At 39.4% G+C, this 24,438-nt stretch overlaps 1 protein-coding gene across 3 annotated transcripts in view; it reads right to left on the bottom strand.

Annotated features, from left to right (window-relative positions):
• aspscr1 (ASPSCR1 tether for SLC2A4, UBX domain containing) overlaps positions 1-24,438 on the bottom strand; it is a 218,758-nt gene that overhangs the window by 89,940 nt on the left and 104,380 nt on the right. For all 3 annotated transcript variants that reach the window (XM_043714989.1, XM_043714988.1, XM_043714990.1), the window contains exon 8: positions 4,135-4,203. In XM_043714989.1, coding sequence (XP_043570924.1) covers positions 4,135-4,203 — 69 coding nt within the window. The remainder of the gene's footprint in view (positions 1-4,134; positions 4,204-24,438) is intronic.

Raw genomic sequence — 24,438 nt, 5'->3', positions numbered from 1 at the left:
TTTGTCAACATTTGACTGTTTTGGGTTTGTGGTATTCTGGTTAAGCACTAGTAGTTTACCCGAATTGCATTTTGTATAATTAACAACTGGATTCTGAAAAAAGTGGGCTCCCCTGGGAACAAACGTCATGCTGGCTTGCCTGCAGTTATCAATCATTTAAACTCACAAAACAAACCTTTGCAGGAACTTACAGAATGGAATGCTGAAAACAATATATCAAAATATCTGTCAATCCTTGTAATAAAACAAATATGGAGAAAACAAGCATGAAAAACAACATTTAGACAGATGTTTAACTACCAAGGGAATCAAAGGCTGTTGAGAGTAGGCAGGAAAGTAGAGTGATGGCCACTAACAGATCAGCCATGATCTTATCAAATGGCAGAACATGAAACCTTTAGATATATCCAGGGAAGGCAATGGCCAAGTATTTTCTTTTGCTGGATATTTAATCCAGAGACCCAGGTTCAAATCCTGTCATGGTAAATGGTGGAATTTGAGTCCAATGAAAATTTGGAATTAAGATTCCAGTGACGACCATAACTCCATTGTCAACTGTTGGGGAAAAAAAAACAACTGGCTCACTAATGTCTTTTGAGGAAGGAAACTACCATCCTTAACTGGTCTGGCCTACATGTGATTCCAGACCCACAGCAACTTAGTTGACTCTTAATTGCCCTCTGAGCAATTAGGGATTGCCAATAAATGCTGGCCTAGCCAGCAACACCCTCATAGCATTACTGGGTTAAAAAAAGGATCGCCAACAATTTCTATGAATTCATTTATTGCACTGAATTCCTGTTGAAACAGAAACTCCAAACAACAAGAATTCTATCTTTATCAAAGGGTTCAAGGGGCCAAATGGCTGACTCCTGTCCCAAATTCTTAAGTTGTGTGTATACCCATATATTACTGAGCAGAAAGGACCCACATTCATAGTATTCTGTTCTTAGAAAGCTACTATAGTAGAGAATTATCCTGTAACACCACCATTCTTTTTGTAAAAATCATTGTTCCATATAGTAGTGCACCCAAACATTCAAAATTAAAATAACATTCAGGGAGGCAAACGTTGTTGGCAATACCAGTATTTATTTCCCAATTGAATAGTCCTTGAAAAAGTAGTAACAAATCACCTCGTCAAATACAACTGAGAAATTTACAAAGCCATTTCAAAGGGCAATCAAAAGGGCATACTCTGGGTTTGGATTGACAAGCATAGGTCAAGTCTACGCAAGAATGGCATAATTAACTCAGATTCCTACATACGAGATGATAAACACCATGCAACCATATGTCCAATACTGGCACCAAAGTAAATGGACAAATAGGATGTGTGATGTTTTGAATGATAGAAGTGTTATAAATAAAGATGTTTAAAGAATTCAAAATAGAAAATTTATATCTAGTTTTCATTAGTCTTGATAAAGATGGCATTCTTGTTTTTTGGTGTTCCTATTCAGAGCAATAAATGAATTCAGTGAAATAAATGAATTTACAGAAGCTGTTGGGGAGTTCCCATATATCTAAAGGTTTCATAGCAAGGCTTACGTACTTATGAAATCAATTGTCAAAGAGGCACAATTAAGCCTGGATTGATGAAATTGTCTTATTATGCAAGACCACAAACAATTCAACTGAACGATGATTCCAATTCATTGTCTGAGATGTGACCATTCAATAAAGTAACTATAAGGTCCAAAGAACAGCTTTCATGGATATTCTTAAATATCATAAAGCTGATGGTGGGTAGATATATTTTATTCTTAGCTTTAAAGCATGCATAATAATTCATATCAGCATACTCTGGTCCTGTTATATTAGTATGCATAAGTGCAGATCAATCCAATTCCATTCCAACCAATAATCAATTACTTTTATCCATCCACTAAAGTGTTTTAAATGACCATAATTTTATTAAACAATTAACAAAAGCTATAAACTGTATAGTATGCCTGGTTACATTTTGATTTGTCAAGCCTTTCTAAAAACATACTTTTCAAAGTTGATTGCTGGGATGTTTTTGTGGTGTTACATCATCTGTAAGTCAATGGCAACAAATATACCTCCAATGCTCCTTTTGATGATATCAGTAATGCAGAAATCCTGGACCAGAGAACAGTTATGTGGTGCTAAGTGGACATTTTCAGCTCTGAATCCAAGGATTTTAAATGATTCAGAGATCATATCCTCTGACAGCACCTTCTAAATCCAAATCTCTACCACCTTGAGGGAACTGCAATATCTGCAAGTACCCCTTCAAACCATACATCATCCTTAACTGGTACTACATCACTGTTCCTTCACTGTCATTAAGTCAAAATCCTGAAGCTCCATTCCTAATAACACTGCAAGCTTCCCTACATCCCAAGGACTTTTTTGCAAGGTTTGTACCTCAGGTTGAGGTTTAGGGTGTAGGTTTGCTCGCTGAGCTGTAGGTTTGATATCCAGACGTTTCACTACCTGGCTAGGTAACATCATCAGTGGCGACCTCCAAGTGAAGTGAAGCTGTTGTCTCCTGCTTTCTATCATATCTTTCTCCTGGATGGGGTTCCTGGGGTTTGTGGTGATGTCATTTCCTGTTCGTTTTCTGAAGGGTTGATAGGTGGCATCTAGATCTGTGTGTTTGTGTTTATGGCGTTGTGGTTGGAATGCCAGGCCTCTAGGAATTCTCTGGCATGTCTTTGCTTAGCCTGTCCCAGGATAGATGTGTTGTCCCAGTCGAAACGGTGTTTTTTTTTCATCCGTGTGTAGGGCTACAAGGGAGAGAGGGTCGTGTCTTTTTGTGGCTAGCTGGTTTCGTGTATCCTGGTGGCTAACTTTCTTCCTGTTTGTCCTACGTAGTGTTTGTGGCAGTCCTTGCATGGAATTTTGTAGATGACGTTGGTTTTGTCCATGGGTTGTACTGGGTCTTTTAAGTTTGTTAATTTTTGTTTGAGAGTGTTGGTGGGTTTGTGTGCTACTAGGATTCCGAGGGGTCTTAGTAGTCTGGCTGTCATTTCTGAAACTTCTTTGATGTATGGTAAGGTGGTTAGGGTTTCTGGCTGTGTCTGGTCTGTTTGTCGTGGTTTGTTCTTGAGGAATCTGCGCACTGTATTTTTTGAATATCCGTTCTTCTTGAATACGTTCGTCTGTGCTGCAGTGTGTGGTGGCTCATTGGAAAAAGACATGACCCTCTCTCCCTCGTAGCCCTACACACGGATGAAGAAAACCACCATTTCAACTGGGACAACACATCTATCCTGGGACAGGCTAAGCAAAGACATGCCAGAGAATTCCTGGCACTCCAACCACAACACCATAAACAAACACATACATCTAGATGCCATCTATCAACCCCTCAGAAAATGAACAGGAAATGACATCACCACAAACCCCAGGAACTCCATCCAGGAGAAAGATATAAATAGAAAGCAGGAGACAACAGCTTCGCTTCACTTGGAGGTCACCACTGATGATGTTACCTAGCCAGGTAATGAAATGTCTGGATATCAAACCTACAGCTCAGCGAGCAAACCTACCCCCTAAATCCCAAGGACTGTACCAGTTCACCATCATCTGCTTGAGGACAATTATGAATGAGAAATAAATACTATTCGAGCTGGTGACAGTCACGTCTCCAGAATAAATAAAAATAATGGTCAGAAGCAAGCACCCACTACCACTCCCATCTCCTGAACTCATTCGAAGCATAATATCAAACCGAAATGTAACAGAGCTGGGCACATCCCTACCAAAGCTTAAGCAAACAAAACTCAACTAGTTTGGATCTCCCAGGAGAAAGTGAGGACTGCAGACGCTAGAGATCAGAGTGAAAAAGTGTGGTGCTAGAAAAGCACAGCCAGGCAGGCAGCATCTGAGGAGCAGGAGAGTTTGTGTGCTACTAGGATTCCGAGTTTCTTCATCAGGAATTCCTGATGAGCTATGCTCGAAATGCAAACTCTCCTGCTCCTCAGATGCTGCCTGACTGGCTATGCTTTTTCAGCATCACACTTTTTGACTCAGTTTGGAACTCCCCCAGAGTATTCTCACATTTAGTACTGATAATTGCCAAATGGATTACCATTTCACTTAATACTTGCGATCAGTGAAGATGGAATGAATGGTGCTCAAGAGTGATTGAGCAGTATGTACCTTCAAATATTCTTTACTGCTGGGTGATTCTAGAGGCTCCATGTTCAGAGGTTCAGTAGCATCTGAGCTCTACAAAAAAAAAAGTTTACAGAATAATTTTCAACATAACGGACATTACCTGGACTGTAATTAGAAATTCAATTTGGAAAGACAAATGAGCTTGGGTGGTGCAACCTCTGGAAAAACGTCACACAGTAGATTATAGTTCAGTTGGTTAAAATCATCTTAATTACAGCCTTGTTTAAAAAAAGTTGCTGTAAGTGTCTCCTTACAGCAACTCGCCAAAGAAATCTAAGTCACAAACATTTTTGTACCTCAGAACAAACCAATGGCATCCCTCACCATACAGTGTAAATACAATTCTTTTTATAGACAAATGATTACTTGTGCTACTGCAACCACAAATGTATTACCTCTTCTATTTACAACAATACCTTCACTGAATCTTTGACTGTAAGACAAAGATGCTCGGTGTCAAACACTATTAACATAACATACTCAATGCTATGAATGTACTTATTCACACAGAATCAAAACAGATGATGCAAGGGACTGATTTAGTTGCGGCTAATGTTTCCTGAAATACGGGTAACATGAATTTAGAGGCTATGTTGCAACTATCCTAAGTTGCAACTTCAGCATGGTCAACTCTTAAACCCCACAAGACCACATTCTTCCTTTCTTAACGAAATACGGGTAACATGAATTTAGAGGCTATGTTGCAACTATCCTAAGTTGCAACTTCAGCATGGTCAACTCTTAAACCCCACAAGACCACATTCTTCCTTTCTTAACGAAAAGCCTAACCCCTATGAAATTCCAAAAAGAAATTGTATTGTTTGAGTGCGAATATAAGGAATCTTCTAGCAAGTAATACTGCAGATTACAACAGCATATGCAGAAACTTTGGGGGCACTTCTCTATTAAACAAAGTTCCAACTGTTTTAATTTTCCAGTATTAAATTTGTATCAGAGCAATTTGACATTTTAAAAGATGATTTGATATAAGGCAATGTACACATGAACTTGAGCTCAATGCATCATTTGACCTTACCTTAAAAATAAGGTTTCACAATGGTGTTACAACTTGCTTATCAAAGGCAAGGTGAAAATTAAGTCATTTACATCAAAGAATGCTGGTTCTCCTTTCAGTGATCTAATCAGCTCCACTATCCTGTGTTTTGTGTCTGTAGCCCTGCAAGTTTACTTCCTTCAACTGCCTCTTGAAATCAAGGACTGCCTTGGTTTCAGCATGGACCGTGTGTTCCAATGTCAATAAATCAATTAAGAAACAAAGAATAGAGGAAAGCAACAAAAAGTGAGATATAAGAAAGTTCACCATAATAATCTACTAATTAAATTATTTTACATTTTTCAAATTTATCTGCTTAGAGGCAACAAGTCAATTGTACAACCTGAAGTTATATTGCCATCATGCTACTTACCCATAGAAGTGCTGCACCTCAATTTCAGAGTAGCAATATTTTTTTCATGGGGAGTAAGGATTGCAATTAAGAATCTACAAATACCCTTACCACCAAAACAGAACCATCTAGATAGACTTTAAGAAAATGTTTGCTATCATGGTTGCAATATCCTTCATCTTATTGGGGTGCACATTTGTGTAAGCCTTGAGGTCACAAATTTTACTATCAATTCCATTAAATTTTTATTACTGATTGTAGATTTTGCCATTTAAGGCCAACAAAAAGACTTACCTCTTAGCCCTGTAGACTGTAATCACTCCCTTAAAGAAAATCCCTACATTCCTTCTAGGTGGTGAGTTTTTGGAGATTTGTTTTTAAAAGCATTTTGGAAAAGCTCTGATTTCTTCTTGTCTTAACCTGTTTTTATTCCTCTACAGACTCTTGGTGTCACCTACATTACTTGGCTTTACTGTGTATTTTGGGTTTGTCCAAAAACATGGCAGTAATACATTCACTTTCCTCAACCAAGACATTAATGTACATTGTAAATAACTGTGGCCCCAAAACTGATCCCTGTGGCACTCCACTAGTTATAGTTTTCCATCCTGAAATGGCCACTTTATCCCAATTTTCCATCTTCTGTTAGTTAGCCAATCTTCAATCCATGTTAATATAATATCGCCAACACATTGGGTTCATATCTTAATTAACCTAATGTTGTACCTTATTGAATGCCTTTTGGAAATCCAAATATATTACATCTCCTAGTTCCCTTTATGCATCCTTCTCATTACCTCCCCAAAGAATGTTAATAAATTTGTCAAGCATGATTTCCCATTCATGAAGCCATGCTGACTCTGCTTCTAAATTCTTTGCTCTTATACCTTTCATAACAGACGCCATATTTTCCATTGGTTTAATTGCATCTGGGTCTTTGTGCATAGAGGGAGTGCAACTGAGGTTCACCAGACTTCTTATTGAAATGTTGGAATTGCCCTGAGGAGACTGGGTCTGTCTTCTCTAGAGTTTAGAAAAGGTGATCTCATTGAAACTTTAATAATTCCTAAAGGTATTTCCCAGTAGGATGGATGAAGAAAGGATGGCTCAAAGACATTCAAAATAAGTTTTCAAATATTTTGGACCGAAATCGATCATTTGTAGGGAAAACTTCCAGTGGAAAGTGAAACTTTACCCCTCCTGCATCTCAAATTTTGATTCTTAAAAACACTCTCATTTCTCTGGGCATTTTTTCTTCATCCCAATATGCAAAGTGTGGAAATAATTTAATCCCTCTATCAGTGGAACTCTGATGAAGCTGGGAGTGGTGACCTCTACTCCTCACACTGCTGGCATATCTAGAATCATAATGGCATCGCTTAATTTAAAAATCCACATCACTACCATGATTGCCTCTCTCTGGTTGTAGGAAGCAGTTTTGGCAATGAAGTCATTTTGAAGGTAGCTTTTCTTTTGGCTACAGCCCTCTTAAGAAGGGGCCATAAAAAAAACACAATCGGCAATTAAGGATGTTTATCTCTTCAATAGTGTTATATAAATTCAAATTATTTAATCGGAGTCCTATTGAGGATAACAAAATTTCACTGCATCATTGATCAACCTGGTACACTCGGTTCAACCTGACATCCAGGCTGATCAGTTGTGGTAAAGTCAGGGAAGAGTAAGTTCCTGCTGTGGGAGCTCTCTCCCCATAATTCTAGACCTTTCTATGTCAAAGGGTCAGGTCACCATGCCCAGGGAAGTTCCCAGTCTTATGTTCTTTCTGATTTGGTAGTTCAACTGGAGTGTTTAAGTATACAAGCTTCCCATTGGGGTTATAAAATAAAAAAATTCTTCACTTATTTGGCAGGTGAAATCTACAACGAGCAAAATTCCATTTTTAGGCATTAGGGAAACTGTTCAAAATCCCCTTAAAAGCTAAAGATTAGATATTGAGCAGTTGCTTTGATACAAACTCTGAATTTGCCCTGGTCGACTAGAAACAGCTACTGAAAAACAGAAATCACTTATGTAGATAAAATGTGCTGAAACTGAATACTAAACATTATTTAGTAATTTCAGGGCAGCGAGACAAAATTACTTACCATGTGAAAGGCATAAGCTATGAAATAAAAAGGAGAGTAACAAGATAGCTACAAATTTGGCTTACTAATAGAAAACAGAAAGGAATAGTTAATGGATATTTTCAGGCTGGAGAAAAGTTTGTGTAGAGCTCCCTCAGGATTAATATTGGGACCCTTCCTTATCTTGACATATATACATTAATGACCTAAATCATATCATGCATAGGACAATTTCAATTTTTGCAGATGACACAAAACTTGGAAGAACTGTAACTGGTAAGGATGATAGAATAGATCTCCAAAACAAAGTTGCAGGAATGGGCAAACTGGTAGAAGATGAAGTTCAATAGATAAGCTGTGAGGCCATGTATTTGGTAGGAAAAGCACTGAAAGATAATATAAAGTGGAAGATACAATTCTAAAGAAGGTGCAAAAACTGGTACAATCCATGTGGTGAAGGAACTCCAACAGCGATCATAGCAGCACACTCCAATTGAGAGGCTTGCTCGATTATTTCAGAGAGAAACAAAAAAACTCCACATGCTGGAATTCAAGGTAGGCAAGCAGGAGGCAGGAAGAACACAACAAGCCAGGCAGCATCAGGAGGTCGAGAAGTCGACAATTCGGGTGTAACCCTTCTTTAGGGTTGGAGGTGGGGGTAAGGGGAGTTGCAGATAAAAGGGGGCATGGAGGAGGGTTTTGGGTGGGGAGAGGGGCAGAGTGGTGAGTTAGTGATAGATGAACACAGGTAGAGGCCTGGTTGGTCGATGGGAGGAATGAATCCAGTTGGTAGCTGGAAGGAAGGGCGGTCTGAGGAATAGAAGGGGGGGGGGAGCTGGAAAGAGAGCCAGGAGATGTGAAGGGAGGTTATTTGAAATTGGAGAACTCAATGTTGAGTCCTCCAGGCTGAAGGCTGCTCAAGTGGAAGATGACGTGTTGTTCCTCCAATTTACGGTCTGATTCTCTGTCGAAATGGAAGAAGCCAAGGATGGTCATGTCGGAGAGGGAATGGGAAGGGGAATTGAAACTGGCGGTGACTGGGAGGTCCTTGAGGGCCTGGCTGAGATGCTTGGTGAAATGTGCCCTCAGTTTATGTTTGGTCTCCCCAATGTAGTGAAGACCACACTGGGAGCACTGGATACAGTAAACTAGGTTGGAGGAGAGGCAGGTCAACTTCTGTCTCACCTGGAAGGACTGGGTGGGGCTCTGGAGGGAGGTGAGGGGCGGTGGTGTTAATAAGTAACCACACTGCTGTGGTCTGTAATCAAGTATGTCAAACTTGTATCTATCCCCCAAGAGGATGGTCTGAAGGCTCTGCGCTTCTTACTGAAAAAGAGGACTGAATAGTCTCAGCCACCCCTTCCTTCGCCTGGCTGAGCTCATTCTCACATTGTACAATTTTTTTCCTTTAAATTGTCTCACTTTCTCCAAGTTAACAGTGTAGCTTTAGGTACGTGTGTGGGTCCCAGTTAAGCCTATCTTTTTATGATGTGGAACATTCTTTGTTCCAGACTTATTCAAGGCCACACCCACAATATCGCCATGTTGTTGGTGCTGGTGATTTACTTAATTAACTGAATTTAATTATGCCAGCTCCCACAGTGAATTTGAATTCCCATCTCTGGTCATTAGTATGGCCTCTAGATTACTGGGCAAAAGTGAGGACTGCAGATGCTGGAAACCTCCATAATTACCGTGGTCAGGTCCATGCCCCCCAACAACCCACCTTTCCATCCTGGCACCCTCCCCTGCCACCGCAGGAATTGCAAAACCTGCGCCTACACCTTCTCCCTCACCTCCATCAAAGTTTCACCTGCACATCCACCAATGTCATTTATTGTATCCGTTGCTCCCGATGCGGTCTCCTCTACACTGGGGAGACTGGACGCCTCCTCGCAGAGCACTTCAGGGAACATCTCCAGGACCCCCACACCAATCAACCACACCGCCCTGTGGCCCAACATTTCAACTTCCCCTCCCACTTTGCCAAGGACACGCAGGTTCTGGGCCACCTCCACCACCGCTCCCACACCACCCGACGCCTGGAGGAAGAATGCCTCAACTTCCGCCTCGGAACACTTCAACCCCAGGGCATCAATGTGCACTTCACCAGTAGGCTTCCTGCCTCTATTCCTGATGAAGGGCTTTTGCCCGAAACGTCAATTTTCCTGCTCCTCGGGTGCTGCTTGACCTGCTGTGCTTTTCCAGCACCACTCTGATCTAATCTCTACCCTCTAGATTACTGTTTGAATAATGTAACCACTATACCACCATCCCAACATGATGTCATTAATCTATGAAATGTAGCTACAGCTGCATGAAATCACATTCAATTATCTGCTTAAAATTACGTTTACTTGCGTAATTTAACAGGTTCAGCATTTATACCGTGCTCGATCAGAGTCACCTGTGTCACAAAGTAATCCGACACTGATGATAGATCTTATTTTACAACAGACTTCTAATTTAGTTTATATTTGACCTTTTAATCCACTTCAACATGATGACTGCCATGTTTGTTTTATAGTAAATCACATGTATTGTACATTATTAATTGATTCACTGATCTCAAGGTTGCAATATTGACACAGTATGGCTGTTTATAGTTTGAACATAAGGGTTCAAAGCATAATGCACTAATAAGTGTGAGGTGATGCACTTGGGCGGGACAGTGGGCGGCACGGTGGCACAGTGGTTAGCACTGCTGCCTCACAGTGCCAGAGACCTGGGTTCAATTCCCGCCTCAGGCGGCTCTCTGTGTGGAGTTTGCACATTTTCCCCGTGTCTGCGTGGGTTTCCTCCGGGTGCTCCGGTTTCCTCCCACAATCCAAAGATGTGCAAGTCAGGTGAATTGGCCATGCTAAATTGCCCGTAGCGTTAGGTGAAGGGGTAAATGTAGGAGAACGGGTCTGGGTGGGTTACGCTTCGGGGGGTCGGTGTGGACTTGTTGGGCCAAAGGGCCTATTTCCACACTGAAAGTAATCTAATCTAATCGACAAACAAAGCAAGGGAATACAAATGAATAGTAAGACCCTGGTAAGCACACAATATCAGAGGGACCTTGCTGCATATGTTCACCGCTTATGTTCACCAGAACATTTTATTAGTATTTAGGTGTTCACTTGGCATGCCAAGGCATACATGTACTGGACAATGGGATCAGAATAGTCAGGTGCTTGATTTTGATCAGCGCAAAGTCGATAGGTCTTTTACTGTGCTTTAAACCTCTATGACTCCGTAGCACAAATTTAATAATTTTCCATGTTAAATATTAAATGCTAACTTCTAAAAAATGTTTTTAGAATGGATGGAGCTATATGCATGTATTCAAGTATCAGCTTGTCACTTGTTTATCTTTTAAAGAAAAATTCCAGCTCTGATACTAATGGTCAGATTATTAGATTATATGACATAAATCCCCTTTTTAACATAAGGAATGTTGAAGACAGGAAGTTTTAAACATGGAGAATGTTAAACTAAAAAGATGAATACTTTAAACTGGGAAAAAATATTACCCTTAAATAACAATCTTCTAAATAATGAAGATAGCAGCCCACTTATCCAGGATCTGCTGAAATGTCTGCATCTGGCTGCAGGAGTAGGTTATCAGTCTTTAAGGTGAGAAGTTAACTACGATGCAATTAACAACAAAGTAATTGCCTTCAATTACATTCACCAGGTCATTGACAAAGACAAGAAATATAAAGGGGTCAAGCATGCTTTACTGGGGCACCCTTGCTTAACTGCTCAAGAAAGCACTTTCATTTATCATGCACTATGCTTGTGCCCTTTGAGCATGTGGCTTTGAAGTCCGAAATCAATAAATATATGTAATGGCAAAGCCCCCACTTAACTCTTGTCTTCTCCCTAAAAAGAGTTCTGTTTAGTTATGCAAAATATTTTCTTTCAAAAGCAAGAAGAGCAAGTCAGCATTGATTAAAGGTTGATTTTTTAAAAAATGGTTACTTTTAGGTCAATTTTGCAAAGAGCTCAATGACTTGCTTACTTCATGAACTGGTACTCTGAAGTGGCTGCATATGTTAAGCATCAAATCTCTTTAATCTCTTCCCATGGCATTTCAACAGCACTCAAATAATTTTTATCTCATTTGCAATACATTTCACTTAACAGTATTGGATATGACCAACTTTATTCTGCTTATTTGCAAACTTTGCTTGAGTCCTTCTGCAATATTGTGCTGACCCATCACTGAATCTCCCTTCTAATTACCCAATTTTGTTTTTATAAAAATGGAATTGAAATAGGTATGAGAATGTCAAGAATGATGGGAAGCCTTCAGATTGAAGGTAACTTGGGACCCAGTAAAATTTTTACTGAAAAAGTTTGAGTGAAGAATGGTAAATGTCACAGAAACAAAGTTTCTTTGCAAATATCTTCATGTCTCCTACACACAGTTGGATGCCACTTAGCCAAATACAAGTCACAGTTGCTAACCAGCTAGGATTTCATCTTTTCAATCAGTATCTCATGCCAGGGAGTGCCTAATGACATGGAATTTCCAAGGTGGGTAATTATATTAGTTAGTGCATAATTGCCACCAACAATGAATAGAAACAAAATGATTAGAGCATAAAAGGAAACCATTCAGCCTGTCGTGTCTGTTCCAGCTCTCTGAAAGAGTAACTCATTTAGTTCCACTCTGTGTCATTTACCCGTAGCCCTATACTTTCTTTCTCTTCAAGCGTCCAACTGATGTTTTAAAAGAACAACTGAATCTGTCTCCACCACACACTGAGGCACTGCATTCCAGATCCTAACCCCTCATTTTGTAAAACTCTTTCTCTCATGTCAACATTAAATGAAGGGATTGAAGATATCACTGCCAAATTTCTTGATGTCACAAAGGCAGGTAGAAAACTAATTTTTGAAGAGGACACAATGAAGCTACAGAGGAATTTGGATAGGTTGAGTGAGTGGGCAAAGATCTGGAAAATGAAACAATGTGGGAAAATGTGAAATTGCCTATTTTGATAGAAAGAATTGAAGAAAGCACATGATCTAAATGGTGAAAAACTGCACAGATCTGAAATGTGGATGTTCTAGTCCATGAATCACAAAAGACGATAGGTGGAAAAAGTAATTGAGAAATCTAATAGAATGTTATTATTTATTGTGAAGGGAAATGAATACAAAAGTGGGGAAATTATGCTTCACTTGTACAGGGTATTGCTGAGACTACACCTACAGCATTGTGCACAATGTTGGTGCCGTTATTCAAACAACAATGCAAAATGCTTTGGAAGCATTCCAGACAAGTTTACCAATCTAATACAGGTAGGCTGTCTTATGAAGAAAGGCTGGACAGTCTATGCTAGTACCTAATGAACTTAAGGAGAGTAAAAGGTGATTTGAGTTAACCATATATAATGCTGAGAGGCCTTGAACAGGTGGGTGTACTGAGAATGTTTCCTTTTATGGGAGAGTTTAGTACTGGGGATTACCTGTTTAAAACAGAGAATAGGCAAAAACTTCTAAAGGACTGAAAATCTTTGGAACATTATTTCTGTAAAGGTGGTGGAAACAGAGTCTTTAAATATTTCTAAGACAGAGGTAGATAGATTCTTGGTAAGCAAGAGGATGAAAGGTTACCTGGAGTAGGCAGAAACATAGAATTGAACCTACAATTAGATCAGCCATGATCTCATTGAAAGGTGGAGCAATCTCAAGGAACCAAATGGCCTACTATTGCTCCTGGTTTGCACATCCTATTTGGCTTCTTTTGCTGATCCTAAGTCAGTGGCCTCTAATTCTTTCTGCAAATGGGAACAGTTTCTCCCTTCTACTCTGTCCAAACTTTGCATGGCTTTGAACCCTTACCAAATCTCCCCTCAACTTGCTCAGCTCTAAGAAGAACAGTTCCAGCTTCTCCAGACCATTGACACAACTGAAGTCCTTCATCCCTGGAACCATCCTCGTGAATCTTTTCTGCATTCTGCCCAACGCCATCATATTGTCTCTAAAGCATGATATATAGTACTGGACAGAATACTCCTGCTGGGGCCAAACCAATGTTTTATACATGTTTATCATGATTTCCTTACTTTCATAATCTATGTGCCCATCTATAAAGCTGAAGATTTCTAATGCCTGAAAAACCATGTTCTCAATCTGCCCTGTGGCTTTCAGTGATTTATGGACATATATCCCCCAGTCCTTCTACTCCTGCTCTTGCTCCCTCTTTAGAATTGTATTCTTTGTTTCATATTGCCTTTCTTCATTCTTCCTGCAACATAAATTACTTCAATGCATTCAATTTCATCTACCACTTAGGCACCCATTCCACCAGCCTGTGACTATGCCCTCTTAAAGTTTAACTATCCTTCTCACAGTTCGGAATATCTACAAGTAGCAATCCTCAAACTTTTCTCTTGTTGATCAATTCCATTATTTTGCTAATAATCAATGAAAGGCCGAGAGACTTGTAAGTGAACTTAATTTATTTACACCTCTTTTTTGGGAAGGGGTACTACACTGGCTTATTTCCAATTCAGTTAGACTTCCCTGAATGTGTGTCTTGTTGGAAACTAGTTATGAACATTTTGAAAATGTTTCAGAATGCAATTTAAATAATAAAATAATTAGATTCAGTTAATGACAATGCTAACTAAAAGTGCTTTCGCCCATGAACATATCCAAGAAATAAAAATGCACTTTATGAACTACTTTTAATTTTATTCCAATTGCTTGAAAAAAAAAAGTCAAATTTTCTTCATTTTCATAAAAACTCATTCACAGGATGCAGGTGTTGCTGTTATTGCCCACCCCTAAGTAGTCAGAGGGCAGTTAAACCACATTGCTGTGGGTCTGCAGTTATATGTAGGCCAGACTAGATGAGGACAGCAGTTTCACTTCTAAAAGGACACTAGCGAATCAGATGGGTTTTCTGACAATTGACAACAGGTTCAAAGTCACCAGTAGACTCTTAATTCCATAGTTTTATTGAATTTATATTGCAGAATACTACCTGTGTCCCTCGATTAATATTTAGTGACAATACTACTAAGCCAGTGGTTTAAATCTCTGTTCATAGAATCACAGAATCATAGAATTCCTAGTGTAGATAGAGGTCCTCTGTTCAGGCGTTGCCTCTTTACTGTGATTACCCACAGTGAAAGTCTTGGCATTATGGGCCCAACTTGCCTTCAGGCGGAGAAGTAAAGTAGTTGATCATTTCTGACACCACAAACATCAGTTAAGGCAAAATCCAATCTTCAGATGAAGTTAGTTGGGGACTGATCCTAAGCGCATCGACATACAGCAGTCCCATCCTGAAGTCACAGATTATCCTTATGTTATATCTATACAAATCTGTAGAACTACTAGAATCTACCAATAGAACCTTCTCATGCCATAATTACACTATCCTGCAAGTGGTGTTACTGTGGCTCCTCCATTAGAGGAAGGTGCAATTAGTGTGAGAAGTTTATACATGCAGTTTCCCTAAAATTGTGCACATCAGAATGTGTAATGGAAAACATTGCAAGGAAGTGCAATAAGATTTAACAGACCTTGTCTAGTGTTTTGTTTCTATAGTTATTTGTATTTCTATTTATTGTCTCTCCCCACCAATTGACTTGTCAAGTTTATGGAGACAACTGTATTTTTCAGGGTTTTTTTCTGCTTTACTCCAAGCGGCATGAAAGAATCTAGCTTCTTATTTACTTCGCATTGTACTTTTGTGTTAATTCAGTGTTAATTTGTTTAGTCTCTGTGTGCATTTACTCTGCATGCTTAGCAGCGTGTACCAAGTCGCAATCTTTTCAGATCTTTCTACATTCCATTAATGCTGGCTTCTCTTAAAATACATTCCACATTGCTTACCCAACATAAAATGTAATTCAATATGATAGAGTGTGCCATCCTATGGTGTCAAATCTTTTAAGATTATATCTATTACATCTACTGCTACCATCATGTATTAAAGTTGTTAGCTCAGGTACCATTTTGTGGGGGCTCCCAGTTTGAATTCGTTAGATTAAAACACGTCAGCAATCTTTCTCTTTACTTCTATTTTCCTAATTACTTGGTTAACAAGCACATTATTCAAATTTTATATGGTGACGAGTAGCAAACACCAGGATGATCTTTTCTTATCAAACATTTCTGGGTTATTGTGATTACTCACAAGAAATGGGTCTATTCCTTCACTGCCCAACTGATATTTTAACTTACCTAATCTGTTCCCTTCCTAGTTTGATCTTCCTAAACTCTCAAAACCAATCCACAACTTCTCCACTTTACTCTTTGTGGGGAATACAGGCTTATCTTATTTTTCATAAGATTCTTTTGCACTGAATTATTTATGATTTAGAATGTAACACTCCAGGCAGGATTCCTGCACAGCTGCAAACCAGACTGCCCAACCTCCAGCATTAGATATTTTCTATCAACCTGCTCAAAGATGCTACATCACACCTCTGGATCAAATGGGACTTGAACCTGGGACATAGAGTCTAGATTGTACAGCATGGAAACAGACCCTTTGGTCAAACTTGTTTATGTCAACCAGAATCTAGTCCCGGTTGCTAGAATTTTGTCCACATCTCTCTAAAACCTTCCTATTCAGGCACCCATCCAGATGCGTTTTAAAATGTTGTAATTGTACCTACCTCCACCACTTCCTCTGGCAGCTTATTCCATGCACGCACCATCTCAATTCACCCTATTCATGCCCTTCATGATTTTATAAACCTCTATAAGGTCAATCCTCAATCTCTGATGCTCCAGTGAAAATAGCCCCAGCCTTTTCAGGCTCTGCCTCCAGCTCAAATCCTTCAACCCTGGCAAAACCTTGTAAATATTCTCTGCACCCTTTCAAGTTTCACAATGTCTTTCCTATAGCAGGAAGACCAGAACTTATGTAGTATTCCAAAAGTGGCTGAACCAATGTCCTGTACAGCCAGACATCCCAACTCAATGCACTGATCATTAAAGGCAGTGTATCAAAACCTTCTTCGCTATCCTGTGTACACGTGACTACTTTCAAGGAACTGTGAACCACCTTCCCTCCACCACCCCGGTCTCTTGGTTCAGCAACACTCCCCAAAACCCTACCTTCAGTGTACAAGTCCTGCCCTGATTTGCCTTACCAAAATGCCACACCTCACATAAATCTAAATTAAACTCCATCTGCCACTCCTCAGCCAATCTGAAGAAGGTCCCTTGTACTCTGAAGTAACTTTCTTCTCCGTCCACTGCACTACCAATTTTGCTGTCATCTGCATACTTACTAACTACCCTCCTATATTCAAATCCAAATCATTTATATAAATGACAAAAGGCTCTCCTGGTTCAAAGGTAAGGACACTACCACTGCACGAGCCCTTCTAGCCTTCCGCTCGACTGTGTGATAGAACCCATGTGCAGAGGTATAATGTTAGCAGCCAGTGCTGGCAGGAAAAGTCTATTGCACCTGATATTCCCAGGCTGTTTCCATCCAAGTACCAAACAGGCTTGAGTCTGTTTAGCTCCAAGATCAGACAAGAGAGGCCATTATCAGACTAGATGAAGTCAGTGGAATGGGATGAGTTGGGTTGTTCCAGCAGAGAACCTGCATGGCCTCACTGAGCCCATTGGCATTCTGTGAAATAATAATTCAATGGTCGATTCTAAAAATACATAACATGGATGGGAGAGACGAATGGGGAGAAGAACTTGATTACTAAACTTCATTAGTTACCACAGATCCTTTTTAGCAGCATGCGGAATATTATTCCAGAAAACTATCAAAACTGTTTTACAATAGGTTCTGGATGACATGGGAAAATAGAAATTCTTTTCTCTGCACTTAACTTCCTTATGTAAGGAGCTGTATCATGACTGAGATAAGGCATACAATGGGTTCAGTGTCACATCACTACCTCTAATCACTCGGTATTTCAGAAGCACTTAAATGGAGTACAGAAAGTATTACCTTTTGTAGTCTTCTATGCAATGGAGGTTTCCAAAGTACCAAACTGGCCACACTATAACATCACCTTCAGGTGCCTTTTTTAAAAAAAAATCATGATCATGGGTGTCCATTGTTTGGAGTCCTCAATAACAGTCAACATCTTGGCATTGCTCACAAATTTTCCATCTTCTTGCTCTGCTGCCACATGTTCAAAAGTTTCTTTCTCCTAAGGATGTGCAAGGAAGTGTAATTGTCTCTTGGTGGTTGGTACAAAAGTTCTGTGTGTTTGCCTGCTGTCCTCAAAACTTTATTAGTTGTGTGTCTTGGCTAACCTTTTCACAACATGCACCTCAGAAATCTTATTTCTGTTGCATTTAATTTTCTTCTATTGTCTTGCCTACAAGCAAGGCTGGTGTGTGAAGCAGAAATAGTCCTGCAGGTACCTGCAACAAACGCTCTTCTGAAGCTGAAACTAAGGTAGACTGAGAAAGGATGGAAGGAGCTTGTTTCAAAAATTGGACGGAAATTGTATAAAGATAAAAGGGGAAAACCAACAATGTTCTTCACTACACTACTAAAACAATTAACAGTGGAACACAAATCTGTATGGATTTTTACTTAAAAATTAGAAATCCTGGATTACCATTTCTTTTGGTAAAAACTGTTCTGATTCTTTTCTTCTGGTTTCCAGTAAATCTCTCTTACATCACAATCTCAATTACAGCGTTTCTACTGGAAGATCAAAGGAATAACTGGAATGCAGCCAAGAGTTATATTATAATCAAAGTAACATTTTAATGAACAATATACAAAGGGGTCACTGCAGATCTTCTGAGATCATTTCTTTTCCAAACTCCTCCTCAAAATGATTTGTGCCCCATTTTGGGTACTTCGTGTCTCAGAGGAAAAGCAAATCATAATATGGCCACGTGATATAATCTGCACAATTTAGTTAGGCAAACAAAGCTGGGATAGTCACCGGTTTGCACTAACAAACAAAATGTTCCATAACTTCATCCTTCTACTAGTATTTGGATGCGATTATAACAAATAGTTTGTGCAATTAACGGACTTACTAATCAGGATGGTCATTCTCATATGCCTGTATATTATTTAAGATTTCGCTTTGATTAAGCAGTAATATCATTTGAGGTGAATGTAATGCAGGACTCCAGACATTATCATTTATCATACTGGATTAAGTTATGCAGATCAGAAGGTCCGAAGTTGTGCTACATTAAATGACTTCAAACTCCCCGAATCAAGAAAGGGCAAAGTTAAACATGGTTTCTCTTCCTGACTGCAAGCTGTAGTAAGAAATTCAGGGGGACCTGGATTTTGGTTTCGAAAAGATTGTGAATTTAATGGTGATTATTAGCAATTATTAATCACCACTGATCCAAAGAAAGGTTGACCACATGGACTATGTACCAGAGATCACAGATGCTTTACAGTCATACTTCAAACAGAAGCAGCTCTTTCAGGAAAGAAACTGGGAGAGGAAAATAAAACTCTCTCGAATAATACCTGTTGGAGCTGCAAGCAATCTGCAAATCCCCTCCAACCCAAATCGTCCTGATTTGGCTAGACTATAGTTCATTCACAGTCACTGGGTCAAATTACTGTAAATTCTTTCCTAATGGCATTGTAGGTGCAGCTTCTCATGGCAAATTTGGCATGGACAATAAATACTGGTCTAGTCAGAGATGCCTACACAATGCAAACAAATAAATGACCCAGAACAGCCATGACAAATTTCATAGTTATTGGGCAAATCCACCTTGTCCTTGTTGCTCATGTTTTAGACCAGAAAACAGCTATAACAACATTAAGTTTAACCATCAAATTTAAAGCATTAAAGTAGATTGATATTGATTTCCAGCTAAAATTGTTTTCTAAACTTAAAAGTTTAGATGAATTTATAATTAAAATGCAAACACAGCTTTTTTTTTGCCAAGAGGATATATGTGTTACTCTCTTCCAATTAAGGATATCTACTCTTTATTCTCCTTCAGACCAAGCAACGTAGAGGTCAAAGAGCTCGGGAGGGTCTGGCCCAAGACCAACAACTTTCCAGAATAACTATCACAGCCAATGGCCAAGGGAAACATCCCATATCATTTTCACTTTTTGTCCAAGCCACATGGAGGAATATGCTCAGATATAAACTTTCCCAACATTATATCTCTCTCCACTGAGATACTGCAAACTGCTTCTCCAACACAGCATACAAGCATTGCTGGCATGGTTTTGTGACTAGATTTGTACCAGTGTACCATCTGTAATGATATTACGCGATGAGGTGGTATTAGTGGTATTTTCCCTGGACTGGTAATCCACAGCCCACATAATGTTCTGGAGACCGGGGCTCAAACACCCCCCACAACAGATGGTGGAGTTTGAATTCATTTAAAAATCTGGAATTAAGAGTCTAGTAATGACAATGAATTAGTCGTCAATTATCAGACACTAATGTTCTTTAGGGAAAGAAACTGCCATCCTTACAAGGGCTGGTCTACATATGACTCTAGATCTGCAGCAATACAGTTGACTACAGGATAGGGATAGGGATAGGAAATAAATGCTGGCCTAGCTACTGACGCCCTCACCCTGTGAATGAATTTTTAAAAAAGAGCCTAACCTAAGGCACCTTTATAATTGATCATTAGTGCGGGTTGTAACAGCAAGATAATGAACGAATGAATTTTCAGCTACAGCTCCCAAAGGCTACACATTGCAGTTTTCAATTTTCTGTTTTAATACTTTTGCTCATCCAGGAGAACAGATGAACACACTGAAAGGGGATCCGGAGAGCCGATACTTATTCTGGGTCAATTCAACGATCATGTTTTCCCACAGTTGTTGGCCTCTCCTTGGCTATCAGTCGCACATATCACAAATACTGAAATTTCTAAGTGGTGTACTGCCAAATAAGAGTAAATGGTAGAATTTGCACTTTATTCAATCTAAAGAACTTTTGTTTCAATTGCTCATCAAAATCATTTTATAGTAGACAGTGTCAATAACAGCCTGTGTTTTAAACCAGCAATAGATTCTAAATTCCACTATTGCATAATGCTAAGTAAACATAATCTGGAGTTGAAAGCAGTTTTCTTGAAAATATGAAAGCTATCGTGGATTTTACTAAAGCTATAAGTTGTTCGAATAGTTTTCTTTCATGTCTTAAAAGATTCTGAAGCTGAGTCCATCAGACTGATACTTTTAATTCTGTCTGAACTAAAGAGCTCCTCCATATTAAGCCTTACATCTGTATCTAAAGAATAAGACCTTTGTCAACATTTTATTACCAAAAAGATAGAACTGTTAACATTCACCATTTTCAGTCTTGAAGAGCTGATGGGAAATATGAGAAACTGTGAGCTACAATGTACAGTCACTTTGTACTCGAATATTTAGTCTGATTCACTATATTTTACCACTTTTGATTTTACCGACAAATTAATTTAATTGTCTTAACTGGTCAGTTTCCTGATCTGTAAAGTGCTTGTTTATCCAAGCCGACAAAGGGAACAATGGTCATCCTACTAGATTCCAGACAAAAAGTACCATAATTAGGACAATTGTTATACACATTAAGAGCACACGAGTTAAGGTTAGTATTTTAGATAAGAAAGTGCACAAGCTGTTCACAGAAACTGCCAAGCTGATTGAAAAAAAGGCAAAATATCTTGAAACTTCAATCCCATGGGTCTAAAAGGAGAAACAAAAGTATTTGCTTTAAGTTCTTCAGTATTCTCATAATAGTACTTGTAAAAGATTCATTCAGCGCTCGGAAAAAAAAAACTTAGTTTTGAAAGCATTATGCTTTAAATGCAGTCATGGAAAGTATGTTTCAACCTTCAACATGGATTAAATATTGTCCTTCATTTAGCAATTATCTGAGTTGAAGAGACAAAATGCCAAAAACCCAGAGTGGGTAATGGGGGCGGGGAGGGGGGGGGGAAGAAGAGGGCAGGCAGGGAGATAAAGCAGGGAAGTGGAGAGGATGGGGAAGAGGAGGGAGGGTGACAGAGAGTGAGATATTCACACAGACAGAGAGAAAAACAACAAAAAAAAGAGACAGAAAGGCACATACACACATAGAAACAGACAAATACAGAAAGTCAGGCAGAGTGATGAGACAGAGAGAGACACAGCGCAAGAGGAAGAAGAGACAGAGACACAGAATAAGAAAGGCAACAAGAAACAAACAGACAGACAGAAAGAGAAAGGCACTGAACACATACAAAGACTTCCAATCTTTCTTCACAAATTTCACAGACTTGCATCATCTCTCAAGCTTTTAACAGCAATACACCATATGCTGATTTCCCCCTCCCTGAGCCTCATGGACTCATGGTAGATATCAAAGCGCTGTATTTACAGTTATCTAGTGCAGTGCAGGAAGTAATCAGTTCTGTTCGGGGTCGCTGCTTTGACCTGGGACAAAGAAGCAAAGCAACCAATGCCAACTTCAAAGTGAGGTGCACCTCACTGTTGTTGTAGCTCCGGACTACAAACACTATAATCAAGGAAATTTTAGCTCTGATCTGCAGTGAGTTCAGTGAAACTACCTTAGAATAATTAAAGTTAGACATCAAAGGCTTGTTGGTTCGGTCTGCTAAACATCCATGGCAGAAGAAAGCAGAGTACATATTTTATCCTGTTCAATTTTTGATTGCAAACCACACTTCATCAAAAGTGAGTGGAAAATGTACTGGTTTGCTTTTCTTTTTAATTAAAAAAGCAAACCTTTGAAGTACAACATTCTAGTCTAGCATAAACGGCAAAAACAAAAAAAATGCAAACATTAGTACACGCAAGTTTTTTGACCTGCCAGCTATGTCTGTGCTACCACACTCTATCTACAACATCAGCTACAAGCTCAACACACAGATTTCAAACCTGGAACCCAAAATTTAAACAATTAGATTCAATATATTAAAAGTACTCGAAGTCACAATTTGTTCAGCAGCCCTCTAGAGTAGCGCACAAACATGATGCACCACTACATATAACAAACTCAATCTAATAATACAATTAATTATTGGCTAGGCATTATGACCTTTTAGTGGATTGCTACCCTGCAGTGGTGAGGTTTGAGTGTTCCACTGACCCTGAAAGTAATGCCATTAGGGGTCTCAAATGCTGGCAGGGCCACCACTAACAGTAAGATCAGAGTGTGGTAACCATACAGAGCATAGTCCAAAACAAGTCCTTAACTGCGATCCGGGGGAAGATATCCATGTGCTATTAACGGCTGTGAGAGTGGATGAAAGTTGCAGCTGCAGGGAGGTCCACAGTTGTTGAGGTGTCTTGGCCATTGGATCTGGACCTACTTTCTGTCAAGGACATAATATCTGTTGATGTTTAACATTCCCATATTGATAGGTGTCTTGCACAAGGCATCTATCTAGAAAACCAATTCCATCTCCCAGGAGCTCATCAGCCATGCAACAACCCTCAGAACTTATGATCAGTGACACAGAATTTTCTAGGTGGAAAATCATGCTCATTAGGAAGTGATTACCAATGATACATTTTGAGCCTCTGATCTCATTGAAGGAAGTACAGAATTTCTGCAACTGCATCCTTCAAGGAAACTGTTTAATAGTCTGAACAAAGCAACCAAGTTTTCCTGGATCACAATGATAAACATCCTAATGTATAGTTGGATCAGTTTGTGTAGAAATCTATAGTGTATAATCTGAGGAGGCTATGGCATAGTGGTAATGTTACTAAACCATAATTCAGTGTTCCAGTTAATGATGTATGACTCTATGGCAAATGTTGCAATTTGAATTTTTAAAAAATCTGAACTAAAACGTCTAATGATGACTGTAAAACAGTTACTAACAAGCATAAAATCCTCTCTGGTTCACTAATGTCCTACAAGGAAGAAAATCTCCAATCCTTACTTTTTCTGGCCAACATGTGATTTTAGACTCACAGCAATGGTTGACTCTTAACTACTCATGAAAATAGCTAACCAAGCCACTCAGATATACCAAACTACTAAACATCTCAAAGGGATGAAACTGTACAGACCAACAGGCAGCATGCTTGGCACTAGAACTAATAGCAGCAAATTCAGACCTGTCAACCCTGCATAGTCCTCCTTACTATAATCAGGGGTCTAGGGTCAAAATTGGGAAATCTGTCTCAAAGACTAGTCAAGCAACAATCTGGCATTGTTTGAGGTAAATTTCCATTAGTATGTCGACTAGATTCCAAACACACCCCCACCTACTTGACTTCATCCTCACTAGTGCCCACCACAGATATATCTGTTCATGACAATATTGGGAGCACCACCACTGCACAATCCTTGTGGAGTCAAAGTGCTCTCTTCACTTTGACAATGTCCCTCCTTGTGCTGTGTGATACTACTACGATGCTGATGGGATAGATTTGCCACTCTAATACTAACATTAATAAGGGATCAATACTGGCACGGCATTAGGCATAACTAAAAATGAGGTATCAATCTTGTGAAGCTTTAGCAAAGGAGCTACTTCCATGCCAAACAGAACAAACAGCAAGTGATTCTGAACCAACAGATCAGATCTAAAATCCACATACATCAAGCAGCAGATGCCACATTGAGCTGTGAATGGTGCTGAACAATTCAATAATTACTACAGCAGGAGTTTCAACAAATTTTTCCATCCACAATAATGGGATCCAATACATCAGTACAAGATAAATTGAAGCACTTGCAACAATCTTCAGTATGAAGTGCCGAATGGATAAGCCATGTTGGTCTCCACCAGGGGTCCCCAGCATCTCACATACCAGTTTTCAACCAATTTGATTCTTACCACATGATATCATGAAACAAATGAAGGCGCTGACAACAGTCCAGCATCTGCCCTGACAATTT

Source organism: Chiloscyllium plagiosum, chromosome 24, assembly GCF_004010195.1.
Source record: "Chiloscyllium plagiosum isolate BGI_BamShark_2017 chromosome 24, ASM401019v2, whole genome shotgun sequence".
Lineage (NCBI taxonomy): Eukaryota > Metazoa > Chordata > Chondrichthyes > Orectolobiformes > Hemiscylliidae > Chiloscyllium > Chiloscyllium plagiosum.
This window is presented reverse-complemented; position numbering and strand designations above follow the sequence as displayed.